The following is a 14,249-nucleotide window of genomic DNA, read 5'->3' on the forward strand; positions in this document are numbered from 1 at the left end:
TTGTTTCACATACAACCCCGCTTATTTTTTCGCTTCCATTCGTTGACAGTGCTTTGACAGTTCTTTACGAAGAAATCCCAATAAGCCGCATTTACACCTCCAATTTTGAATTCCAGCAGAATAAAGCCACACGCACGTTCGAAGAATCGTAGATCATATTCGTCATAAATTTTTCGTGAAGAGCAACGACGATAGTCTATTGAAGTTTTCCTTTTGCACAAACGAATGGTCCATAAAAATAACTGAAGCTGGTGAAAATAGTAACTATCGGTCGCAGTAGGCTGTGGTAGGAAAGTACAATAGCAAGCTGTGAAAGAATTGGCCCAATTCAAAGGCACTCTCCTCCAGGCAGTCCGCGAAACCGACCGCGTCGAACAAATAGTAATCGAAAAGCAAAGATGGAAAACCATTCGCAGTAATAATTCGTGCACTTGTCACAAAACACAGGCAATAAACGTTAAATTAACTATCTTTATTCTCATTTCTGCTAAGGTACACGATTGACATGATTGGCCAAGCCATGCGGCAAACTTCGGATGATTTTTTGCACGAGATTTTCGGTATGGACGATATGCAGGTCGAAGATGCGCCTACGTCTGGTAGTGGGCAAACAGAACCAACACCAACTTCAATCGACTATCGAAAACTATACAACGAATTACGAGTGAAATCTAAGACACTCATTCGCGTGAGTATTCTCCCTATACTTGAAATGCTACTCTGCATCCGTATGACCCTAATCAACCCTTGCACGCTTGGTTTTAATTCTTCCCAATACAGGAAAATGAATATTTGCGAATCAAACTAAAGACGATACAGTCCCAACTGTTCCAAATTGCGCGTGATCGTAACTACTTGTTGGACCAGCTGCTTACATACCAACAGCACACCAGCACGCCATCGACAAGCTCCAGCAGCTCAGAAACGGATGCAGTGGAGGATGAGGCTTGCGCTACGACAACGAAATCAAACCGTTCACGTTCGAGTGCCGCAAAGAAAAACAGACGACTACAATGAACAGCGTTCATGAAGCATAGTTTGGTTTTATTTCCTGTTCTCACTAAAATGGTATTCAGGCATCTACTGGGGGTTCTTCTAGAGATGAGAAAACTCACTCTTTTTAATGATTTGAATCAGAAAAGAAGATTGGTTAAAACGATTTACATCACTCACTCTGTATGTGAAGTAATACCAAAATAGTTACACACGCAGGAATAAACTTACTCACTCACTCTTACTCTGTGTGCTAATCTCTAGTTTCTTCATTTAATATTACAAATTGTTCCGCATAATCTAAAATTAGTATACGATTCTCCATTCCGACAATGCTGATTGCGGCACGAAAGTCTTTCAGTGCAGTGTGCTCCTCTTTTGATAGCTCTACCGGTACATGACCATTAACCAGATACAGCATGGCCCACAGATCTAGCAGATAGGAACAGGCGGTTAAGAATTCTAGGCTCATTCTATCATACCGTTCCCGTCTACTGGAAACAAGTTCCATTGCATATTTCTGCAAGGCAGAATGTAAAAAGTGGTTCATGGTTGCATGTTTCGTGTAGGTGTGCAGTATTGCGTCCAGTACGTCGGCCTTTGTTTGATTAAAGCCTACTAATGTTTGTTCGCACCTGTCATATAGTGTCACAATTCGTTGGAAATCCCTGTCCACTGGAAATGAAAAATTGGAATGTAAATGTTATACTAGCAACAAAGTGGTAGTGGCGTGCAACTACAGTTTTCCATACTTACCATATTCTTGATCATCATCCATTTGCTCAAATATTCTGACCCAATCGGTATCGATTGCGGCGGAACAATGGGTACAGAATACGCTGTTACCTGCCAGCAAGTGCTCCATATTTAGCTCCATGGAAAACTGCTGCCAACAAACACTACAACAGATCACATTGTACTTGCTCAGGAACATATCGTCTCCACCGCGGCATCGATCACAGTAACAGTCGAAACAGTACTGCTGCTTAAGATGCATTAAGCGCATGTCCCGCGGCATAAGCTTATAATGGGGACCGTAACAGTTTACAACTTCACTGTCTTGTGGTATTTTACGGGTAGCATAAACCGTGAGCGTAGATCGATCAAAGTGATTGCGAATGTTTGGATTGCAATCATGGTTAAACATACTTATTTGGGGAAATATCGCCGTGAATATACGCGAACTGCTAAAGCAAAGATGCAGCAATCCAGCTTGCGGAAGGAAGTTATCTTCCTGCAGCAAAACAAATGCTTCCCGGTGTCCTCCGTAGGAGCTGGCACATGACGATTTTGCACGTAGTTCGCTGATCGCATGCCCATTGCATACCAATTGACCAATGTGACGCATTATTAGCGCTGCACAGCAATGGCGCAATCGATCGATCCCCTGCGTTAAACCATATGCGCTTAAAAATGGTGTAAACTCGAACAGATAAATGGAGAGCATCAGACCGGCCTAAAATTTAAAATAAAATAATTAAAATTGGTCAGTCCAGCTTATAAAGCAATTAAATACACACAATGAACGGCTTGAAATCGATCAAACTTAAAGACAACGCCCTAACGATCATTCGATTTTTTCGGATTTTTAGCAGTATTCTTAGCCTATTTCTTAAAACCAATGTCAGTCCATCTAGGTCCTAGACTTGTGTTGTATAAAAATGGTGGTTCTATCGGTTTCAGACATATGAAATTGCTGAGAAATCTTCTTAAGCGTGTAATAATTTGCAAATGACCCCATAAAAAATAGTTGAAAAACTAGTGCTGAGAAGTTTAGTTGGAAAGATCTACTGACTTTACTGACTAGTGTTTTTCTGATCGTACATTTCCGCGGTGATCAAGTCGATCTTACGGATCCCATGCGAATATTACCCATGTGCTAGAACAGCTGATCGATTGCAAGATATTCGAATATGAGCGTTGAACGTATTTTGTACATAATAACATACTCACCAATGCATAACGCAGCACATCATCTGGGTCCATTCGGTGGAAGTTAGTTACCAACCCCAACACCTGTTTATAATGGCCAAACTGTTTTTCTCCACCACTGGTTACATCCGTAAGCCACACATCAAATTTTGGATCACATTTTTCATCGCATAGCTTCAACATTTTGCTACGAATCGTATCGAATCCGTCCAGAAAGCTGCGCATCCCTAAATGTGCGATGCCAATGAAATGCCACAAACGTTTCTGATACCCGGTACACTCAAAACGGTGCACGGGCCGGTGATCGTCTCTGCACTGGATGCTGCAGTAGCATGCGCTTCCACAGGTGGAACACCTAACAAATGGGGGTAGTGAAAGAAGCAATGTACTCCAAATGCTAATTCAATGCAATCCATGTGTTCTTACGGAAAAGGGATCACATTGACTTTGGCACACTTTTGGCAGTCGTACGTATTGCGTACGTTAGGATCATACACTGGCACGAAGGAGACGGCCGTTTCCCTGGCAACGATATGGTCTGTAAGAAGTGTGTCCTGCGCAATAGCATGGCGTCCTCCTTCACGGTTTGAACATCTGGAAAATTTAAAATGCTGAATTTGATTACCCCTCGAGGAAAAGAAGGAAGGTTCTACGTACATCTTAACGTATGCAAGAAAATTACTATCATCACTCCGTGTTGCAGCTTCAACCGAACGCTTCTCAACTGCATCATATTTTGTCTGGAGTGTTTGTAACTTGACCCGTTCGCCCTTCGATAGCACTTGTGACAGATCGCCATCTGCTATCTGTGATATACCGTCGACAATCGGACCCAGCTTACTGTGATCGTTCATACTTTCTGCACATTCCGCCTGGCGGAAGTAAACTTTGAGGCGCTTTTCCGCCGGATAATCTCCATCCAATGCTAGCTGACAATCCTCGTACGCTTCCCGATACCGTCCTAAGCGAATAAGCACAACGGCACGATTGGCATGGCTCAATGCCAACGCTCGCGAACCGGCTGGGGCAGCAAGGATTGCTTTGTTATACGCTGCAAGTACCAGATGATTGCTGGATTTGTGTTTGAACATCGCGTTTCCCTTTGTACGTAGCTCGTTGGATGATGCTTCTCCAGCTGGAAGAATGTTTGGCAGTTGGCAAAGCCAATCTTGCAATTCGGCGCTGAAAGTATGGAGGAAACAATGTACAAAAATAAAGAAAATGTACCAACGGTACAAGAATATTCACAAGGAACCAACCGGGACGTAAAGTTCGATAAGCGTTGTATCACGTTCAGCTCATCAGTGAAACGTTTCGGAAGGTACTGGTATAAGTTCAAGCTCGTAATGGCCCCTTCGATAAATGCATCCCATTCGCTTCCCATGTTTTAAACTGAATTAAAATTTCTATGACCAAGCACCGCTGTAAGAGCCTCCGGAAAGAAATCCACAACTTCGATCCAACTTCTTCTCCTTCTTTGCGAGGATATATCCCGGTTCGGTACAAGAGTCCAGCTTCCTGGGCCCTCCGGTACTAGTCCGTGATTGTGAAACACGATACTCTTAAAGCTATCAGGACCGGCTACTTATGGCCATATGTCCTTATCGTTTCTAGTTAAGTTAACTGTACTGCTCATCTATAGTTAACTTCTAGGGAAGCTTACAGAACCTTTCTTGTTTTTGATTTCTCCCGAGCGTTATGCTGTCTGTGTATACCTTGTAGTTGTAAGCTATGTTTATGTTATTGATTTGATTTGGCCGTTGTATTTTTTTTTTCTTTGGATTTTTTCTGTGGTGTTTTTTCTTCGTTTTTTTTTGTGTGGCTTTGATGTTGTTTTTATTTTAAATAATTAATGTTATCATTTTTTTAAAAATGTTATTCGATTTTCTTTTATGAACTTAATTATTTTTTATGCCATATTTTTTCTCCTTTAATTTCATCTAATTTCATTTTGTGTAACCAGTAATTACTATAGGCATTTTTTACGTCTATAAAAACTATCGCAGTGTACTTTTTCTTTCTTGTGTTATTGTTAATCATGTTAACAAGTAAGTCCACTGCTCCTATTGTGGACTTGTGCTTTCTAAAGCCAAAACTGGTCCATGGCAGCAGAAACTGTTTTACGATATGACTTGTTATCTTATCTAACACTGCCGAGTTTGCTATTTTTAATAGTGTTGTTAGAAGTGAGATCGGTATGTAATTGCGAACGTCGTTTAGATCCTTTCCTATTTTGCCAATAGCTATAATTTTAATTCTTTCAATTTTTGGTTGGAACTTTACCTGTCTTGTACGATAAGCCATCGTATTTCGTACGATAAGCCATCTACCCCCGATGAAGAGTTTTTTTTGTTTTTGTTTGAAGGATTTGGTGCCATTTGTCAATGTTTAAAAGTTCTGTGTCTTGCTCATATCTTATTGTTAGATACTTAACTTTATTCTTAGACGTAGGGAAGTTTAATTTAAGGAAGTCTTTGGCATTTTGTACATTAGAGTCGATTAAATTAGAGTTTTTAATAAGTGCGGTGTTTACCGTGGCATTTGCTAATAATATTCCACAGTTCGTGGGTCGAGGTATCCATATTAACTTGTTCTAGCCACTTTTCGAAATTTTTCCTCTTCTCCTTTTTTTTAAGAATTTGAATTTCTGAATTAATACCGATTATTTGCCGGTATTAATACCGACAGATTGTATAAAATTGCTATACTGGTGAATGTGTATTTTTTCAAATTTTATGTTTTTATGAATTAAGATACTGCTACCTCCATATCCATCTTCTCTTGTTTCGTGAATATGATTGTAATTCGGTATCTTAAAATTCTTTGCAGTATCCTCATTTAGCCACGGTTCCTGAATGCACACAACATCTATATTCTTGTCCAGTATTATTTTGATAAGTTCGTCGCGGTTGTTGAGCATGCTTTGGATGTTAACTTGCATTGCTCTTAGCTCTGCGATTGGGAAAATGGATATATGTTGACTGGATTCTTTTTTTTTTCAATAGATAAGTGTTTTTGCGATGTGGGTTGTGGAATGCGATTATTTAAAGAAAAATCGCTTATTTCTTTATCGGTAAGTGTCTGTCTGTTTAATTGTTTTTTTTACAAGTGTTGAGTTAGAGGAACCATCGGTAACCTCTATGTAGATTGATTCCTTTGAATCATATGATCCTGCGGAGAGATTATCGATCTCGTTAGTCTTAATTACTGTCTTTGTTGGGGATTTTGTGGTGTTAAGGTTATCGATTATGTTGGTCTGTGTATTCTGTGAAGTTATGTTTGTATCTGCGTGATTTTTTTTTCTGTGTCGATCTTTTTGTTTTCTGTGTTGAGCGCTATTGGTGTTGAGCGCTGTATGTTGGGTGATTTTTTGGTCTGTTATGTATAAGTATGAGAGTCTGTTGTTAGTTTTTTAGGGACAGCGGGGCATTGCTTCCTTCGTATGCGTCTGGCTTCGCCGTGCGTTGTTCTGTTTTCTGTTTTAATTTTGCTTATTTCAAACTCATCTATGAAAACTGGGCAGTTTCTGTCCAAGGTGTGATGACCTTCTCCACATGATACGCATTTGATTTTTTAGTATGTGTCAGTGTGTACTGGCTCACTACAATTGGCGCACGTTTTGACTCCTCGGCACCATTGTTTCCTATGTCCCAGCTTCATGCAGTTCATACACCGCATGGGTTTAGGGACGTATAGCTCCACCTTTACTGGGTACAGTCCAAAGTCCACCATCCTTGGCACTTTACTGGTAGTGAAAGTAATGATTGCTGCTCTGGTATTTAGGATGTTGTCGTTTATCCTTCTCTGAATAATTGTCACTTTGCACCCTTTTTGATCTTTTAGTCCTTCCAAGATTTTGCTTTCTTCCATGAACTCAATATCGGGGCTCTTGATGATACCCTTGGATGAGTTAAGTGTCGCGTGTTCTGTCGTTTCTACTAGGATATCTCCTTTAGTGTCTGGGATACGCACTATTTTTTTCAGTTTATCGCACTGTTTTTGATTTGCCACTTTCACCAATAGTTTACCGTCTCTTAATCTATCCACTTGTAGGGGTTTTCCGTTGATCGCGTTTTCAATGATTTTAGACAATAGTAAGGGATTAGTTTTGCTCAGATTCTCGCCCTCGATTATTGACTGCATGATCAAAAATTTCTCTTCTTCATGAAGTTCAGCCACTTTTGATAGGCCGTCTGTCTAGTTTTTTTCCTCATCTTTCTTTTTGGCTCCTCGCACCACTCCAAGGTACTGTAGTAATTACTGACGCCCTCCTCCCCCCGGGATCCTGGACCGCCATATCCACTGGAAAACACTCCACTAGATTCGTCCATTTGCACTCTTTATTACTAGCCGGCGTGGATTGCACGAAAAAGGTTTAAGTTCTTTTCTTGTTCTTGTTTTAGGTTTAGGAACCAAACTTGTTTAAGGAACCAAACGAGTGTTTTGGTTCAATATTTGACATTTCCGATGGGATGCCGGTAATCGATGTTTTTTTTTGTTGTTGTTGTTTATCGCTGACAATACCCATGTAGCCATAATAGCCATGATACACGAAGCGTAAACTTGAACGTTAACTCAACATTTGACCAAAAGTGTATAGCGTTCTCAGGTATGCTGAACTGGTGTAAACTGTGTTGTGTAAACGTACCTGAGTTTTCCGAAACTCATGGGAACTTTAGCATACCATAAAAATGAAAGGTAACGAAAGAGAAAGTATGATTACAGAGAGCCCTCTAGTTTTCGACGTATTTTTTTAAAATATGGATGGGCAACTTACGCAGCTCATTTTTTTCTAAATGTTCTCGTTGTCGGTGTCATAACTGCGTAAAGTGCATGATTCTTCGGATGCTAAAGACTGACGCACAATAGCCCCAAAATCGAAGGTTCATCGACCTGTGAGATGAACATTGCCTGTGCTCATCGTGGGGAATGGAACCGAATGAGGCCTGTGTGGAGCTGTATCACCAGCCTGACTTTCTCACGAGTAGTTGGGTATTCGATGAATTTAATCTTTGACAGTTTTTGCTACATGTAGCCGTGTAAACGCGTCTCGAGCGCTGTCACCTGAGTTTTCATCACGGCAAAAGTATACACGGCTTGTGCAGTGAACAGAAAATTAGCAGCATCATACCGAAAGGCATCATTTAAGCAAACCCGGTACGATTGCTGGTTTTATTTTGTACAGTAAATAAACTTACTAAACATCTTCACATTCGTTTACTTGCAGCACGGACAGTCGAACGGCTACGGGTACATTTGCGGACATTAGAAAGGATACGACCATCCGTATACAGAACAACACCACCAAGTAGTCAATCCCAGAGATATGGCTTTTAGCTTTCCCGCATTCAGCTACATCGTGGCGTTAATTATCGATGCATTTCTAATATTCTTTTCCATCTTCCACGTGATTGCGTTTGACGAGCTGAAAACAGATTACAAAAATCCGATCGACCAATGCAACTCGCTCAATCCGGTAAGTTAGATGTTCCAAATGCTGTGCTAAGCCGGCGGTCGGCCACATTACGCGACCGACGACCGCTGCCCCGATCGATACCTATTAACAAACCGTTTGGCCGTTTTATTTTTAGCTCGTCCTGCCGGAATATGGGCTGCACATACTGTTCAACTTGCTGTTCTTATTTTCGGGCGAATGGCTATCGCTCGCCCTTAATATTCCGCTCATCGCGTACCACATTTGGAGGTAGGCGCGCACCTTATCAGCTTGTACCGCCCTCTGCACCTCCTGTATTTAAACAACTTTTCAAACAAATATTTTGTTTTTTTTTTCTTACTCTTCCCTTGAAATACGCTTGTTTAGGTACGCGAATCGACCGGTTATGTCGCAGCCGGGATTGTACGATCCAACGAGCATTATGAATACCGATGTTTTGCGGGCATGTTTGCGAGAGGGCTGGATTAAGCTTGCGGTGTACCTGCTATCGTTCTTCTACTATCTTTACGGGTAAGGAAGTGGTGGTTCACAAATGGGTATTTCATTTATCCCACATTAATTTAACTTCGATGTTTCTTTTAGCATGATAATGGCTTTAATCGCTTCGTAAAAGCTGGACGAACACATTATGCTTACGAACGAATACGACAAGGATATATGAGTAAGTTTTTGTTTTGTAGTGAAAAATGAGCTAGTTTCACTCAAAGCCATTGTTTCGTGGTAACTAAGCAGGAAATATGTAAGTGCTGCATCCTGTCGTGCCACAATGGTGTACGTTTAATTTCGATTGAGCCCAACCGAAATGCAGTTTTTTGTTCTGTTTTATTTGTACACCTTAATGTTTCATCCAGAACCAAGCCGGGAACTTCTCACTCGATCATACGATTGCTTTATGACTAGTGAATACTTATTTATTCCGTTCATTCATTTCTGTTGGAAGAGGAGGTATGAGGCAAAAAGGGGACGATCTTGACGATAATCAAAGGCGTTTCGTAACTCAGAATAGATACAATACGACGTGTAGCCAATTCTAATGACCATATATACATACACACACATAGTTTATCTGTTTGAATAAATGAGAATTGAGCGTTTGGAAATGTGTACAAACGCAATTGCTATAAACTATCCTCTACACTCTCTAATCGTCATTTAGAACGAAATTTTTGTATTAAATTTATTTTGTTTCTTTGTTTCACTTTTTACTGAAAGAATATCCACTTGGGGTGGAATACGTCGTTCTCTTTTCTTATTTGCTATTTAATCCCTGCAGCTAGCAAAACGAATTTAAGATAACAGCTGAAACAACATCGGTAGCTAAATTTAAACTATTATTTAAGCCTATTAAACTTTACTAAACTTATTAGCCTAAGATAAACTATTAATTGCGGCATGTGACATATTATCGCATGCCGCAAATAGTGACATTACTATTAAAATGCAATTTTAGATGCTATTTTTATTTATCTTCCATACCCTACGTATAATCTTCTTGGAATTAATTCCGTAATTGTTTTCAGGAGTAACAATTCCGCAAACGCAATCGGAACCCTAACTGATTCCGAGCGCGGAAGCGGAACCATACAGTTCCGACTCCAATTGCCCATCACTACTCTTGGCGGACTATTTAGCTACGGGATATCATTAAAGCCTAGAAAGCCAGAAATGGTAAAATTTCTCTAGCTTTTAAAACCAAAAAAGAGCAAAAATATTACCTCTGGAACGAAAAAGTAACGTGAGCGTGTAATTTTGCTAGAGGCATAAGAGATAATGTGCGTCAGTATGCCCAAGCCAGCTAAAGATAAGAATAGCATCTGCATGTTTTCTTTCTGCTTGATGCGATAAATTTAAGTACAATTAAAGTGAGAACTTCATACCAAACACTTGAACGAGAGAAAGACTGGATATCCTAGAAGCGTACCTTACCATACATAATTTAATTAATTCATTTTCCATCACTTTTCGGATACATCATGAAGGCACGCACGCAACACATCATTACACAAAACCGGAGGCTGATTCGATAGCTAACAAACATTTGCATATTCGTTTTTTGTAACTTTTTGTTTTTTGTTTTCATTTATTCTTTAGAAAAAAGGTTTCACTTAATTGGTAGAAAAATGTTCTATAAATGGCCTAACATCATTGAATGTTCGCATACTTCACTATCGCACATAAGCCTTGCTGTTTCGTGGGCTGTATAAAAAGAGATTTTATTTTGCTACATGAACTCCGCTCGCCTATCCTGTCCCATGTGGTTCAGGGAGTAGCAAAGTTTAATTTAACTCTAAATTGTAAACATATTTGTATACATCTGCCTAACGTGCGGTATCAGCAAATCATGCTTGTCATATAAACTTAAATTACAATCAGAATAGTTCAACCGATCGCGCGTAAACAAAAAGGTTCCGTAAAAAGTTTTCCTTTTTGAATTCCTTTCCAACTGCCGTTTTTCTCTCAACGGGTTGGGAAAAGAGCGAAAATGGCAGGGATGGAGAGAGTAGTACCAGGGCAGAGTGCAGCTAGTTGCATGAAAATGCTTCCAGAATTGAAATCACTTCGCCTCGTTGCTTCGCTACGATAAACGGGGACTATAATTCTTAATTTTTTCTACGTTCTCTAAAATCTAAAAGCTATCGCAGTTGTCCTTAAAATTGCGCCTTACGCATCATGGCCATACACACATCTATAAGTTACATGGGTTTTTTTGTTGTTGTTTCAAACTTAAGCATCAAATAATACTAGTTCGTTTGCCGGCCCAAAGTACGGAGCGCCGAGTGTTTCGTTTGCGCCGTGCTTTTTTGCCGCAACTCACTCTTAATCTAAACGTGCGCACGGGGGATAGACTAGTTTGCCACAACTTACAACCTATGCTTCTGCGGTTCTATACGATCATTGCGGACTATAACATTTACAATAAAGTACTATATTTACGATATAAGCTAACGCCGTACATTGCGGGCTATCGCGTGTTTTTTTTTTTTTTTAGATTAAAGTGGTTTCTCTCTGGTTGGAGTATTTCTAACATATAAGAGTCCCTATACCTATACCTATACCGAGCGGTATTACTAACTACAATGAACAACAAATACTTGGTAACTGTTCAATTTTGGGATCATTTGCTTATCCGTTATTGAGCAAGTGGGAACATGCGCGTGTCCCTCACCTGTTCATCAATCGGATTCAAACACACTGGGTTCGTTCATGCGTTTTCATTCATTCATTCACTAACTTCCGCTGGAGGGGCTGTTGTAGTTTTGGCCCGCGCCCCATAATTTTCTGTCTTTAAAGCTACACTCACATGCATACGCACACACGTTTACCAAGACTAAAGGGGGTAAAAGGTTTTGCTGAAGGGCAAATTTCTCCTTTCTTTTGACTGCGGTTCGAATTTTAACACAAAACAATTGTTTGCAGTGATGCGCAGCATCATTTGTCCAGCTGTTTCCCCCTATTTTTCTGACCCACAACTTCCCAATGCTTCTGTATGCCCTGCCGCACTTGATGTTCATCTGTTCCGTTTTGCAGCGTGCTTTTGCATCATCATGCAGCAAGCAAAAGGCGCATTTCATCCATATTTCGCTGGTTACATTCTTTCAACTTTTTCTCTACAGGCTCGAGCATTGCATACACGCGTTAGTGGTGGGAGCTCCAGAGTGGATTCATGAATCCGAGCGTATAAAAATCGGATTCAACTCCGGAAAAAAATCCGGAGTTGATGCCGCAGTAATGCGTAGTTTACTCCGGAGTAATTCATAGCTAAATCCGGAGTCATTTCCGATATAAACTCCGGAGCTGCTCCTGAGTCTGCTGACGATTAAATTTCCGAAGTAATTCCCGAGACGCCGACACAGTTTAACCAAACAACAAAAGGTTTAAGTTGGATTAATCCGACTCCGAAAAAATGAGGATTCACCCATCACTAACACACGTGTGGACACACTCCATTTGTCACGATACACCAAACACTCCCCCCCCCCCCCCTTTACGGTTCCCGCTTCCTACTGCTTTAAGTTCTTCTTAAGCAAATACGGCCGTGGTGTTTAAACGACGACTCCTCCTGATCTCTGAAATTCTTCAGAAATCGAAGAGAACACTACTCGTTTGTCCCCTTTTTTTAAATGTTTTCATTACATCGATTTTTTCTCGGTCTGAGGTACGCTTAAATCAACTGCCCGTGACCCTCGCCCCCTCCGTGGTGGTCAGCATATAACGGTAGTAATGGAATGTATGCACACATCAATTTGATTAAGTCGAAAAAAAATGGGGAATCTATACACACACCGAGGATGGCAACGAATGAATCCGAAAACCGAATGAATGACACTGTTGCAACGATTTGCCTCTCTTGATGATGATTTAACTATCTGAATATTTGCTACCACGCCTAATTGTTTCCCTTCTTTGTTTCTCCTAAAATAAAAACAAAACTAAAACCTTATAATTATTGCTTCCCCAACGATCTTCCTCATTGATAAGTTTTGCTAACGAATTCGCACAACACCATCTCCCACCCTATCACTATAATCAATATCGATGAGGGTGATAAATACTTTCACTGGCATGTCCAGACACACGCTAAATTGGTCTCGGTAAAAACTGCACCGCAAGCTTGCCTAACCCGATCGTCTGTAGTGTTTCATCAGTCGTTGTTGGTTGTTTCCTGTTCACTACTGTCCAGATATTGCGCGTGTTTCACGGTGGTTTCGTGGTGTTTGGTGCCTTTATTTATTTATTTTTTTTGACTCTGTCTGCCGCCCAACGTATGCATGTACAGATGATGTCACGCGTTGGAGGAGTTTGATGATCGGGAACTTCGGTGCACGATCTGTCGCACGCATTAACGCGATGGTGGAAGATACACTGGAAAAGCAAGGAAAGAAAACACATCATTAATTTATTTGAACGTTTGCACTGGACGATGGTTGAATAATATTATGTTTTAATACAAAATAAATTTATTTTTTCCAATTTATTTCTTATTTTGAACTGTAGTTTCCTTATAATTAAAAGCGTATCGAAACCAGCTGACCACAATTGGAAGCTTTAACTTGAACCGGCCATTTTCACGACCAGTCCTTTAAATGCATCATTTTATCACACTCACTAGACTTGCCCCCCTCTCTATGCGGCATACCACACTTTACACAAGTCTAGTTTTCCCGTTTCGGATTTTCCATCCAGAGAAGAAGAAAAAAGTTTTCAAACAGAGCAAAACAGTTATCGGACGCGTTGCGTTGTTTAAAAGAAAAAGCAAAAAGCAAAAAAGCATTTTCCAAACCTCCCGTTCCTCCGTTAAACCGTGCCCTATAACTTAGAGTATGATGATGGTCTGTTCAACATTTTCCCGGGAACGATAGCGCTGGGACCGGGTGCAGTAAAAAAAGCATTCCAGAGATATTTTTACACTTCACACTCCAAAGGGGGTTTGCTGGCTTGCGAGACTAGCTTTGCGTTGGGTGTTCGTGTCGAAGATCACACGTGCAAGGGGGGGGGGGGGGGGGGGGGGGGTAGGAAGAACTGGCTGGTATGAAAAACGAGTTTTTCTTTTACCACCTTGCATATGGTGTGCGTTGTATGCACATGACCTGATCGGAGAGATTTTCTAATATGTTGCCATGGAAGTCCACCAAAGTTTCAAGATTCTTTTATATTATTGGTGAATTTTAACATTATTTTTAATATCCCCTTTCAGCATGGAATCAAATAAGTGATTAGCTAATGAAGTATTGTTTACGTGAAGGTTTACGCTAGGGCAACAAACATGAATGTGCCTATTTGGTGGAGATAATATCCTTGAGACAAGAAGTGGCTAATGTACAAAAGACTAACAAGCTAGTCTGCTATAACATTGAGGTGTCTTGCTATA

The 14,249-nt window shown here is 40.5% G+C and overlaps 5 protein-coding genes across 5 annotated transcripts in view; 4 read left to right on the forward strand and 1 right to left on the reverse strand.

Annotated features, from left to right (window-relative positions):
* The window catches only part of LOC126564164 (G-protein-signaling modulator 2), a 432,630-nt gene that overhangs the window by 349,277 nt on the left and 69,104 nt on the right, over positions 1-14,249 (forward strand). The gene's annotated exons all lie outside the window — the stretch shown is intronic.
* Positions 1-14,249, forward strand: part of LOC126564902 (cyclin-Y-like protein 1) — a 326,841-nt gene that overhangs the window by 11,290 nt on the left and 301,302 nt on the right. The window lies entirely within an intron of this gene.
* Positions 506-1,017, forward strand: LOC126560437 (INO80 complex subunit E). The gene is made up of 2 exons (XM_050216396.1): positions 506-688; positions 781-1,017. Exons 1-2 carry the CDS (start codon positions 506-508, stop codon positions 1,015-1,017), a joined length of 420 nt encoding a protein of 139 aa, XP_050072353.1.
* LOC126564193 (SET and MYND domain-containing protein 4-like) lies at positions 1,247-4,309 on the reverse strand. The gene is made up of 6 exons (XM_050221161.1): positions 4,185-4,309; positions 3,583-4,107; positions 3,352-3,519; positions 2,947-3,280; positions 1,750-2,449; positions 1,247-1,668 (listed from the first exon to the last, which is right to left on the reverse strand). Exons 1-6 carry the CDS (start codon positions 4,307-4,309, stop codon positions 1,247-1,249), a joined length of 2,274 nt encoding a protein of 757 aa, XP_050077118.1.
* Positions 8,245-8,990, forward strand: LOC126565575 (protein cornichon). Its single transcript, XM_050222766.1, has 4 exons — positions 8,245-8,401; positions 8,517-8,629; positions 8,747-8,890; positions 8,963-8,990. The coding sequence occupies exons 1-4, from the start codon at positions 8,252-8,254 to the stop codon at positions 8,988-8,990; spliced, it is 435 nt and encodes a 144-aa protein (XP_050078723.1). The 5' UTR covers positions 8,245-8,251.

The sequence above is a fragment of the Anopheles maculipalpis genome, chromosome 3RL (assembly GCF_943734695.1).
Source record: "Anopheles maculipalpis chromosome 3RL, idAnoMacuDA_375_x, whole genome shotgun sequence".
NCBI classification, from domain to species: Eukaryota; Metazoa; Arthropoda; class Insecta; order Diptera; family Culicidae; genus Anopheles; species Anopheles maculipalpis.

What these genes read in the sequence shown, in the direction of transcription:
- LOC126560437 (XM_050216396.1), top strand. Translation starts at nt 506, where the DNA reads ATGATTGGCCAAGCCATGCGGCAAACTTCGGATGATTTTTTGCACGAG. An exon ending in AATCTAAGACACTCATTCGC is followed by an intron (nt 689 to 780) that starts GTGAGTATTCTC and finishes TTCCCAATACAG; the next exon opens with GAAAATGAATATTTGCGAAT.
- LOC126564193 (XM_050221161.1), bottom strand. Translation starts at nt 4,309, where the DNA reads ATGGGAAGCGAATGGGATGCATTTATCGAAGGGGCCATTACGAGCTTG. An exon ending in TTATCGAACTTTACGTCCCG is followed by an intron (nt 4,108 to 4,184) that starts GTTGGTTCCTTG and finishes CCATACTTTCAG; the next exon opens with CGCCGAATTGCAAGATTGGC. An exon ending in TTTCTTGCATACGTTAAGAT is followed by an intron (nt 3,520 to 3,582) that starts GTACGTAGAACC and finishes TAAATTTTCCAG; the next exon opens with ATGTTCAAACCGTGAAGGAG.
- LOC126565575 (XM_050222766.1), top strand. Translation starts at nt 8,252, where the DNA reads ATGGCTTTTAGCTTTCCCGCATTCAGCTACATCGTGGCGTTAATTATC. An exon ending in AATGCAACTCGCTCAATCCG is followed by an intron (nt 8,402 to 8,516) that starts GTAAGTTAGATG and finishes TTTTATTTTTAG; the next exon opens with CTCGTCCTGCCGGAATATGG. An exon ending in ATCGCGTACCACATTTGGAG is followed by an intron (nt 8,630 to 8,746) that starts GTAGGCGCGCAC and finishes ACGCTTGTTTAG; the next exon opens with GTACGCGAATCGACCGGTTA.